Raw genomic sequence first — 12,150 nt, forward strand, 5'->3', positions numbered from 1 at the left:
TTTCCTAAGTGTTTTGTTACCAAGTTTACTCAATTGTTCTCCTGCTATTTGCTGGGGAAAGTAAAAATGACTGCATAGGGCAATTGTTACCTCAAGTTATTATAGCATGCTAAAAACAAGAGTGTAGTAGCGTCTGTATATGTGCAAAGTACATCTCTCTTTTTTACTGGGGAAATTCAATTTGGCTCCCGGGAGCACGTGCTCCTGGGGCCAATTTTTTCTTTTCAAATGTCAAAAAAGTTGAGACAAAACTTTTTTGTAATCTTTGTCACATACAAATGCTACCTGTAAATTTTGAGGCAATTTTTTCTTTTCAAATGTCAAAAAAGTTGAGACAAAACTTTTTTGTAATCTTTGTCACATACAAATGCTACCTGTAAATTTTGAGGCAAAAAGGTCAAGCATTTTGGGCCTGTGCAAAAAAAATAAAATTCAAAGACAAAATGTCACCATGAAATGACTATAAATTTGGTTTTTAACTGATGAAACACCGCTGCTCTGTTCCACATAAAAATTGCCAAGTATGCTTGCCACACCAACACGGTCATCTATAAAAATTTTCAGATTTTTTTTGAAAACATTTACTTTTTTTAGGGTATTGTTCACCCAGGAGCATATGCTCTCGGAGCCAAAACGCCGCTCCCACCTCATCACATGTTTTCTCCTAAAAATAACCATCCATGTTACCCATGCTACAGCGATTTCCAGGCATTTGTGTCTTCATTGTACACATCTTTTCTCCCGTTCCCTGGAGCCCGCGGTGGTAAAATTTGGTAGAATAAATAATTTGACCCAACAAATACTTCTCTTTTGCTTGTTAGCGCTCCACGGACACACACACACACAAATTCAACACATTGCATTTCCTGTAGAGTACATGACAGATGGTGTTGAATTACATGGCATACAAGTCACTTGTTGCAAGCAGAGCCAAAGGAGGGGATATCTTATGCCTGGAGGAGTATCCTACAAGGTATCACACTGATTAAACAGGGATACATATGGCGAATCGGGGATGGTGCATCTGTAAACATATGGTCGGACCCATGGATACCACGGGCATGGTCATGACAGGTCATCACCCCAAAGGGTGCAAATTTCCTATCCCGGGTTAATGAACTAATCTGCCCAATAACTGGACAGTGGGATGAACAGCTGGTTCAGGACACCTTTTGGGCAGAGGATGCACGACACATTCTACAGATTCCACTTCGGGAAGGAGCAGAAGATTTCATGGCTTGGCACTTTGACTGTAAGGGCAGACATTCAGTAAGAAGTGCATACCGTCTTCAGGTCCAATTATCCAAACAAGAATGAAATGGGGCACCGGGGAATAGCTCAGAGGCTGCTGGTCAATTCGAATACTCAGGCGACAGTTCTTGGAGACGCATATGGAAAAATGTCATGCCCAAGAAAACTGCAAATGTTTGTTTGGAGGATGAAACATGAATCGCTGGCCCTGTGTACAAACCTGGTGAAGCGAGGTATGAAACTGGAGAGTGATAAATGCTTCTTCTGTGGGAGAGCGACAGAAGATGGTGGCCATTTGTTCATCAAGTGTAAAGCGGTGAAGGAAATTTGGCGGGAGCTGTCTCTTGAGATGGAAAGAAGAGAGCTGGAGCAGTTTTCAGACGTACATGCAATGCTAGAGCGTTTGTGGGAGTTGGATGAGAAAAAGAGAGTACTTATCATTACCTTCTGGTGGCATTGGTGGAATAATAGGAATAAAGTACGTGAAGGGGAGATGACTGTTCCCACAATGGAACTAGTCCGGCGGACGCAAGCTAATTGGCTGGAATACCTTGAGTTCTTTGCACCGAACAAACCAAAGAGTATTCCAGCAAAGTGGCAACCACCTGAAGCTGATGTTCTCAAAATAAACACTGATGGATCCATCATTCCAGGTCAGTCATTCAGTGGCTGGGGGGTGGCGGTCAGAGACTCGGAAGGAGATGTAGTTGCTGCACATGCAGGGCGTCAGGAACACATACATGATGCATTTGGTGCCGAGGTGTGTGCTATGTCCGCAGCAGTGACCATAGCAGCGGAGCTGGGAGCTATTCGAGTGGTCTTTGAAACTGATTCACAGCTCCTAGTTGAAGCACTTGACCTGAGTAAGGTTGACTCCTCGCCCTATGCTACTGCCATCGAAGACATCAAGTTCCAGCTGAAGATGTGGTTCCCCAAACAAAGTGTTTCGTACTGTAAGCGTGAGGCAAATTCGGTAGCACATGAACTAGCAAAAATCGGTCGTATGTGCTTACCAAATGACTGTATGAGTTGGAACTCAATTGTACCGCCCCAAGTGGCTGTTTGTGTTACGGGTGATATGCCCAGACACCGTTAAGTTATAAAGCTTTGCTTTACCCTCAAAAATAAAATAAAGTTACAAGGCATACAAACCCTATTACCCCCACCACATTGTACGAGAAAGCGTCACCCAGAGACCAGAGTATGATATGGAAACTGTTGTTAGTTGAACAATCAAGTTTATGCATCTAAGGCTATCATCTGAAATGTTTGAAACTCTTACACCCATAAACAAACTGTATAACATCACTTGGTACAGTTTAGTTGTTGTCATTGACAGCAACTGCAAGTGCCAGTGAAGTTTAGCCCTAGACATACAAATGCTAGTCCTTGGAGATAGAGATTAAAATAGTAGCTAGTCTTGCCAGGGAATACAAGGTTGTACGATGCACAGAAGAAAAGAAACGCCGAAAATACAATCTCGCGAAAATTAACCCTGCAAGAAAAAAGATGATGTCAGTTACAGTCTAGCGTATAGCATATCTTATGGTCTGAATGCTCATAACCTTGACTAAGATGTTGTTGGTTTACCTGTCTCTTAATCGTTTCCTTGTTTTCTGTAACAAGGGAACTTCGTTATCTTCAAAATTGTTCCCTGTTTTCTTTGTCACGACCCACTCGTTGAACTCTGATAATTCGAATAGACCAGAGAGGGCAGCTCTCATGCGATGCATTGTCATCACACTCTCGAACAAAATCCAAAATGGCAGAATGTGCAAATTTCTGCAGAGATGGTTTTAAGGGCATTAAGTTTTTGGTATGTGGAGAAGCGGAGACAGTAATTAAATTGTAACTGAAAGCACTTTTTGAGAAACTTACTTTGGATGTCTAATGGCTGTGACCACTAAAAGTACTGTGGGAATATATGCGATCCCCCAGATTGGTAGGAATAGTTCTGGGATCATAACTGAGATCGGAAGTATGATATTGTAGAGAATACACGCGACAGTAGGGGCCACAACTCTCCGAACCAAGAAGAAGCTATAGAGCATATGGAACTTCTTGATGAGAGATACATCCTAATGAAACAACAATGGGATGAACTTCAGTTTTCTTTAAATATTTTGTTTTAGAGCCAACGAGGGAAGAAAACCCTACCTTAGCAGTCAAAATATCTTTTGCTACTTTTCGGAATAAATGTGCACCACCACATGACCAGCGGAATTGCTGCCGACAGTAGGCCTTGTAAGTGGATGGCAATTCACTCTTAACCTGCATTTTGCTTGCATAGTCAATTGATTGCATCAAACTATAATACTTTCAACAACATTGTTGTGGTATAAAATCCACTCACTCTGATATCCCCGACATATACAAATTTCCAACCCTTTAGGGTTGCTCGGACTGCCAAGTCCATGTCTTCAACTGTAGTGCGGTCCTTCCAACCTCCTGCCTCTTTGATGGCTGCTGCACGCCACACTCCAGCGGTTCCTTGGTTTACAACAGAAATTCCTTAAGACAGCCATTTATTTTCTGATCTATGTTCAGTTTTTTTCTTTTATTTTGTGGCTTAGAATCCATAAGTTGTAAAGGTGTGTACCATTGAAGCTGAAGAAGGAAAAGGTTGCTGATCCTGCTTCTTGCTCAACTTTGAAATGGTAATCAAAGAACATCTTTTGTACCCTTGTCAACAGGCTCGCATTGTTATTCACTGCAAAATTCTGTCAATTAAGAACCGATCAATTCAATCAGAGCAAATAAAACGCTATCATGTTTGTGGAGTGGTACATTAGCACTATTTTGCATGCCAAATTTCTGGGAACTGTTTCTGTACTTTGTTTCTGGCACCACATGAACGATAAGACAGGAAAAGCTGAACATGATTTAGATGTTCATGAAATGCAAAGAGACGGTTCTTTTGTGCAACCAGAAAAGTGAGTTTTTTTATCCTGAGTTTCTCGCCTTAGTTTTCTAGACAGTGCTTCCGTGCATTTACGAATGAGGTCAGAATGGACATACATTCCTATGTGGTGAACTGGTGATGTGATAAAATATTTAAAGCATATGACAAGTGCAAACATATAGGACAAAAGAAAAATTATAGTTCAGTTTTCATTTCATGATCTATTGAAAACTGTCTTGTGATAGACCTCTAGCTGGAAAGAGGAATGCTCCAGAGTTGATGGTAAATGGAGTACTCACCGAACGACCACCGAGCTTGAACAAGAGCAACTTCTGGATTGTGCATGAAGAACGGGACTGTTCTGAGAAGGAAGTCTGGTTCAGGCTGGAAATCAGCATCAAATATGGCAACATATTCACACTGCTTGGCATAGTCATATTCCATTCCCTTCTTCAGGGCTCCTGCTTTAAACCCCTTCCGGCTGCTTCTCGTGGCATACTTGATGTTCAGACCCTTGACCGCCCAGCTTTCACATTCAAGCTCCACCAAGTTCTGCAGAAACAAGTAACCAATCAGCATAGATGCTCTAGATTGCATATAAGAATGTCGATATCCTGTTGTAGCAGCATGTCTTAGCATGTCATTTTGTTATTGCCCTGTGAAGTCTGATCACAGAGGAACTTGAGCTTGGCAACTCAGAAGTCTTGTAAGTGGGAAAAAGGAAAGGATGAACTAACTTTTCAACACTTGTTAGTGTGTTCCTTGAATGTCTCCGCTTGCAATTGGAGAACTTCCTTCTCAGGCAAGGTTTAGTTTTGTTGCTATGCCATCACAAATGGTCTTTATTGTCATTGGATGACATTATACAAATCCAATGGGATAATACAGATCCGAATGTCACTGTTAGCGTGAGGTCTACCTGCTTACTACACTAACAGACATTTGTTTGGGAGGCCACCCCCGCTTTATCTAAAGGTACATGTGCACGCCAATTAGTCTGTCTACCACATCCCACTAAACCGACCTGTCGATTGGAATATAATCTTCAGTTCGGTCAGTCTGCCACTAAAAAGAGACGAGAAGGTCTGATACCCCATGTATGCATCGCTATATTGCATAAACTTTACTACTGAAATAGGTTTCACATTTTTTCCCCAAAACAAACCTCTATGGAATATCAAATGATTTATCTTAGTCAATTGTATGGTATGCAACAATCAAGTGTTCAAAAGAAGAGCAATTTGCAAGGAATACTACGGAGAGTGTCAGGTAAATGCCTTCGATCCAAAACAGAAGTCATAGTTTTAGGCAGCTGGGGAAGATCCCTCTCTTTGAGAAGAATATGCCTGCCCAATTATTGAACCATCTCTTCAGATCCATAGGTCCGAATAAAGATTGGACAAGTGGGCGGCCAGCAGGAGGGGGTCAGGGGCAGGGGCCTCCTGGTGTAGGGAAATATCAAGGCCAAGTAAATGAGCTCATGTGGATACATAACTCCCACCCGTCTCACCGGTAATCGGGCCTGTGTAGAAGAGGAGTATCTTTTGGTAAAGTTTTGATGTTTAGTTCAGATTTACATACCAACACTTTGCCAAGCAAAGTACCATTCTTCCAAACGGCCCTAGTTGACCCATGTTGCTTTCTGACTGGAGTAGTGTCCAATGGTTATATACTCCATGGTTTCTGCTGTGGTTAGATTCAGAAATTGTTGCACTGGCTGCACTTTGTGCCACAACTGGTGGACCCATGGCATAAATATTTGTGGTTCTAGTTGGGTGTCCAGGTCAGTGTGGAGCAACTGAAACATAAATGGACACTATTTTCTGGCAATTGGACTGAAACTGTTTCCACCGGGAAAAGATCTGCTACAACTTCTCACTTGCATCATTATCATTACTTATACTGGCCGACATATGTCCCCAGCACCCAGACAGCTGGGGCCCACATACTTTGCCCATGTGATTGCAGGGCCCAGAATCCAGATGAAGAGAATAATTACCATTTTCGCCCTACTCCAGTGACAACTTGCGAAGTTCTGACAGTGAAAGGAAACCTAGTGACACCGTTGAAGTAGCTTTCATCCAAATAACCCCGTATATAGAAGCCTACGATTAAACTGAAAGAAAAAGGAAATCTCTACGCCCACCTAACTAAGAATAAGTTGCATGCTCCTGTGACAGTTAGTCTTGTCTGGTGTCAAAACCTTTTGACATGTTTGCTGTAGTATCAAACATGAGGTCCAAATTCATATGTTCCTTTCTTAGCAGCAGCAGCAGCAGCAGCAGGTTGAAGTCTCACTTATTTGAGGAGGACTATACTAAGATAGGTGAGTGTTCAGGTTCGCCACTTCTCCTAAAATAAAATAGGCAAGTTGCAACAGACATGGTGGAAATGTTTTATGGGGGCAGTTGTGCTTAAAATAACTTGCTGAGCAGAAGGAAAATCTCCAGCCGTGCAACAGGAGGAGTTAAAGTCTACCTTGATAAACGGATCGGTGGAGTCGTCCAGCACTTGGACGATTATCCTGTCCTTTGGCCACTGGAGCTCACATGCGGCCCCTATCGACAGCTTGTACACCTACGCACACAGCTCGACCGCACGAAATAAATTAGCAAGACGCCCAAGTATTATAACCTCGCAAAAGAACAAGGAGATCGATAATAGATCCAACACAGTCAGCTAAAAAGAATTTGTTTTGGTGTTCTGGATATCACCAAAAGAAAAAAAAGAGAGAGAATGGGTAATAGATTGTGATCACCTCCAGCTCATTGTACATGGGTATCTGCACGAGGACCACGGGGTAGTGGGCGCCCCCCTTCTCCTCGTCGTCGCCGGCGAGGGGCTCCCACTTGAACCGCCACTCGGGGCGCCAGCCGACGGCCTTGACGCCGAGGCTGACCACGCAGTTGTACAGGGCCTCCACCACCAGCATCACCGACATCACCATGCACGCCCAGACGGCCACCTGCAGCGCCGGCGCGATCACCCGGCCCCGCACCCGCACCCACAGCTCGTACACCTCCGCCAGCGACACGCCCCCCGCCGCCGACGAGGAGGAGGAGCCATCGAAGACGCCGATGAACCACGAGATGGCCTCCTGGAAGTCCACCCGCCCGCCCACTGCGAGAGGAGAGAGAAAAAGAGCAATGATGGCCCGAGAAATCAGATCACGTCACGTGCGCCCCGGCGCGGGGCGCGAGGGAGAAAGAAGCGAGTGGGAGAGAGAGTAATGTACCGGCGAGCGGGCGGCTGAAGTCGATGGCGCCGGTGGAGACGGCGGCGAGGAGGGCCGCGGCGGCGGCGAGGGCGAACAGGAGAGCGCCGCCGATTTCTGCAGCCTCCATGGGCGACGGGGGGAGAGAAAAAGAGTTGCGACTGGTCGAGCCCAAACGGAGGCGTTTTCCTTAGGTCTATACCAGCGTGTGTACTCTGTCCCTCCCTTTCCTCTTTTGATAGGCTTCCTTCGGTGTACTACGTGCTTTATATATCTCGTGCAAGTGGGCACACTTTTGCTATCACTCCCCCAACTATTAAATCGGAAACATAGCATTTGATATTTGAGAACAATTTCGCCACGAATTTGCCACTAAATTTTGGGTAAACATAGCATTTGGGTCGTGCTAATATGTATGGTTTATTTTTTCTTTCATAAATCACCATTTAAAAGATCGGAAACGCTTCGTTTCGACCGGCGGATTGCACGCGATCGTCCGCTGCCTCACGCTTGTCTTTGCTTGCCCGTTTCTGCAAAAAAAAGAAAGGAAAAATCTGCAACATCATTGGTATTGCAAAAGTTTCTTTGGCAACAACGTCCATGTTGCAAACAGTGAAGGCGGAAAAAAAACCAGCATTTGTTTTCTGGACCATCATTTGTGCTGTAAAAATTTCCTCCTCAACAACACCCATATTGCAAAAAAGAGAGGAAGAAAATAATATTAAATTATTTTCAGCAAAATCATCTATGCTATAAAAATTTCTTCCGCAACAACACCCATTGTTGCAAAAAATGTGATGACGATTTTTTTATTAAATTGTTTTCTGCAATATCATCTATGTTGCAAAAATTCCTTCCACAACAACACCCGTGTTGCAAAAAAGTGAAGATGAAAAAAAGTTCTGCAACATCACATATGTTGAAAAAGGTTTCTCCCGTGTTGCAAAAAAGTGAAGATGAAAAAAAAGTCCTGCAACATCACATATGTTGAAAAAGGTTTCTGCAACACTAGCCTTGTTGCAATGGGTGAGAACTGTGTCGGACGCTTGATAGCGCCAGATCTAACGGTTGCCGAGGCGACGGGTATTTTATAAAGATCCGCCGGCCGACGCATAGCACGCACCTTAAAAGATTGGCAACGTTCAAGAAAAACAATATCAACATCTATGATGGTAGTTCAACATCAGTAGATACACCGTGAAACATGCTTTCTAATCAATTCCTCTTTGTTTTGCATCATAAATGTTGATAATTTTTTTTGTATAAACTTATCCAAACTCCAAAATGAAATTTTTTAACAATAGTTGTTAAAGTTAGTAAAGTTAATTTAACACCATGGGAACACTTTTTATGATAGATTAAACTTTTGTAGACATATGCAATCAAAGCTACTAAATTTAACTGTTTATTTCCTCAAGAGGAATGCATTTACATAGACATACAATATTTCTCATGATTCATATGAAAAAGGAACATCACGAGAGTGACTAATTATAGAACGACCTGGTGAGGTCACACCACAAGCTAACTTTGAACACACAAAAAGCAAACTCTAGACAACATGTTTGGAATTTCTCTCCAATATGAGACAGATAAAAGGAACGGTCGTAACTCTACATAGGGTTCTTAATGACTCCTTTTTTAGTAAATTCCATTGTTACCCCCAAGATCCGCCTTTGTGACGAGCATTACCCATTGAAAAAAAATCTCGCAATCATACTCTCATTGATGCACTTTGGTGCCACATTTTATTTCATTTTTTACCCCCAAGATTCGCCTTTGTGGAAGGTATGCACTGGCCTTCTCTATTTAGTCATGGAACGGGGCTCTTTGTCTTCTTAGTTAGGTTTAGGGTTTTAGGAGGGTTGAGCAGGGCAAAATTGGGGGTCCTAATTGTTTGATTTGCTGGTGATTTATGTTCTCAAGTGTTTTAATCCGTCGACCGCTGGAATGTATTTGCTTTTTGTTGAATCAATGGACCCAACATAGATTTTAACCGTCAGATTTCACATAGGGGAGAGTTTGTTCAAATTGGCCCTTGCCTGGACTATGTTGGTGGGGATGTGGCCTATTCAGAAATTGAGAGGGGCGAGTTGTCCTTACATGAGTTCAAAGGCTGTCTCAGGGATCATATCGTTGTGAAGGAAAGTATGAAATATTACTTCCTTTTGCCTGGTAGAGAGTTGGTAAATGGCCTAGCTTTATTGTATGATGATGAGGGCTGCATCAAGATGTTAGACCACATGACTATTGGTGGAGTTTATGGCATCTATGTGGAATACAATTGGTAGCACAATTCGGAACAAGAAGTGGGTAGTGGTTCTAATTCTGAAGATAAATGCAGTATGAGATGGGGCAATGAAAGTGAAAAGGAAGTTCCTATTGTCATGACTGCAGAAGATGATCACACTGTCAATGCAAGTCCATAAGAACAATTACTTGAGCAGGCGCTTGTTTCTAATCATAGTGGTGCTATCACTGCATTAATTAGGAGCCCATTAACGAGAACAAATGCAGCTGTTGTTTTTTCACAACCATCTCAGAGTTCTCAAGTGATGAACCATTCTCAGTGTGAGACTAGTAAAGCAACAGAGCAACCAACAAAGAAAGGTGCATATCATAAAGTAGAGCATGCAAGACAACATGAGCAGAGCTTGCAAGACAACAAGGAGAGCAAGGAACTGGAAATGCAACAAATTAAGGAGGGGAGCTAGGGGCAACGAAAGAAAAGAATAGTTAGATTTAGAGGATATTGAATATGTGCCACACCTTGATGACAATGGAGAGAAGTTAGAGGTTGTTGAGATTAGAAAGCATGCAAGGAAATTTAGAAAGAAAATGAAATGCTCTAGGAAATAGGTTGAGTCATATGCAATAAGGACCGTTCCATTTTATTTCATTGCAAATGTTGAGGAGGTGGTAGAGGAAATGGATTTTGAGTCATGTGATGAGGACTATAGTTATGATGAAGATAGTGATGGGAGCATTAAGAAAAGGAAGAGAAAATACCCAATATTTGACCGAGAAACTGATACGTCTCCAACACATCTATAATTTATGAAGTATTCATGCTGTTATATTATCATTCTTGGATGTTTTACAATCATTTTATAGCAACTTTATATCATTTTTTGGGACTAACCTATTAACCCAGCGCCCAGTGCCAGGTGATGTTTTTTGCTTCTTTTTTACATCGCAGGAAATCAATATCAAACGGAGTTCAAACACCACGAAACTTTTTGTGGATTTTTTATGGACTAGTAGACATCCAATGGGCCAGAGCAGCACCTGGGGGTGCCTTGAGGGGGGCACAACCCACTAGGGCGTGCCTAGGCCCCCAGGCATGCCCCGGTGGGTCGTGCCCACCTCGGTGGCCTCCCGTACCCCCTCTTCGCCCTATAAATCATCAAATATTCCAAAAATCCTGGGGGTAACCCTAGATCAGAAGTTCTGCCGCTGTGCCGCTGCAAGGCTCTTTACCCACGAGAAACCAATCTAGACCCCATTCCGGCACTCCGCCGGAGGGGGGAATCATCACCGGTGGCCATCCTCATCATCCCGGCGGCCACCACGATGAGGAGGGAGTAGTCCACCCTCGGGGATGAGGGTTTGTACCAGTAGCTGTTGGGGAACGTAGTAATTTCAAAATTTTCCTACGCACACGCAAGATCATGGTGATGCATAGCAACGAGAGGGGAGAGTGTGATCTATGTACCCTTGTAGACCGACAGCGGAAGCGTTAGCACAACACGGTTGATGTAGTCGTACGTCTTCACGGCCCGACCGATCAAGCACCAAAACTACGGCACCTCCGAGTTTTAGCACATGTTCAGCTCGATGACGATCCCCGGACTCTGATCCAGCAAAGTGTCGGGGTAGAGTTCCGTCAGCACGACGGCATGGTGACGATCTTGATGTACTACCGTCGCAGGGCTTCGCCTAAGCACCGCTACAACATTATCAAGGATTATGGTGGAAGGGGGCACCGCACACGGCTAAGAATATGATCACATGGATCAACTTGTGTGTCTAGGGGTGCCCCCTGCCCCCATATATAAAGGAGCAAGGGGAGGAGGCCGGCCGGCCCCTATTGGCGCGCCAGGAGGAGTCCTCCTCCTAGTAGGAGTAGGACTCCTACTAGGAGGGGGAAGGAAGTGGGGAGGGAGAAGGAAAGGGGGGCGCCGCCCCCCTCTCCTAGTCCAATTCGGACCAGGGGGAGGAGGCGCGCGGCCCACCCTGGCTGCCCCTCTCTCTCTCCACTAAGGCCCATATGGCCCATTACTTCTCCCGGTAGGGTTCCGGTAACCCTCCGGCTCTCCGGTTTTCTCCGAAATCACCCGAAACACTTCCGGTGTCCGAATATAGCCGTCTAATATATCAATCTTTATGTCTCGACCATTTCGAGACTCCTCGTTATGTCCGTGATCACATCCGGGACTCCGAACTAACTTCGGTACATAAAAACTCATAAACTCATAATATAACTGTCATCGAAACCTTAAGTGTGCGGACCCTACGGGTTTGAGAACAATGTAGACATGACCGAGACACGTCTCCGGTCAATAACCAATAGCGGAACCTGGATGCTCATATTGGCTCCTACATATTCTACGAAGATCTTTATTGGTCAGACCGCATAACAACATACGTTGTTCCCTTTGTCATCGGTATTTTACTTGCCCGAGATTCGATCGTCGGTATCTCAATACCTAGTTCAATCTCGTTACCGGCAAGTCTCTTTACTCATTTCGTAATACATCATCTCGCAACTAACTCATTAGTT

At 43.9% G+C, this 12,150-nt stretch overlaps 2 protein-coding genes across 2 annotated transcripts; one reads left to right on the top strand and one right to left on the bottom strand.

Moving 5' to 3' along the window:
- The first annotated feature begins 1,318 nt into the window (after positions 1-1,318).
- LOC147984175 (uncharacterized) lies at positions 1,319-2,574 on the top strand. The gene is made up of 2 exons (XM_087540995.1): positions 1,319-2,204; positions 2,570-2,574. Exons 1-2 carry the CDS (start codon positions 1,319-1,321, stop codon positions 2,572-2,574), a joined length of 891 nt encoding a protein of 296 aa, XP_087397121.1.
- Positions 2,456-7,613, bottom strand: LOC125536131 (putative glucomannan 4-beta-mannosyltransferase 7). The gene is made up of 10 exons (XM_048699418.2): positions 7,389-7,613; positions 6,912-7,273; positions 6,632-6,730; positions 4,453-4,705; positions 3,851-3,961; positions 3,605-3,741; positions 3,409-3,522; positions 3,130-3,329; positions 2,842-3,033; positions 2,456-2,746 (listed from the first exon to the last, which is right to left on the bottom strand). The coding sequence occupies exons 1-10, from the start codon at positions 7,495-7,497 to the stop codon at positions 2,581-2,583; spliced, it is 1,743 nt and encodes a 580-aa protein (XP_048555375.2). The 5' UTR covers positions 7,498-7,613; the 3' UTR covers positions 2,456-2,580.
- Between the last annotated feature and the right edge of the window lie 4,537 nt (positions 7,614-12,150).

The sequence above is a fragment of the Triticum urartu genome, chromosome 2A (genome assembly GCF_056163025.1).
Source record: "Triticum urartu cultivar PI428250 chromosome 2A, HENAU_Tu73, whole genome shotgun sequence".
Lineage (NCBI taxonomy): Eukaryota > Viridiplantae > Streptophyta > Magnoliopsida > Poales > Poaceae > Triticum > Triticum urartu.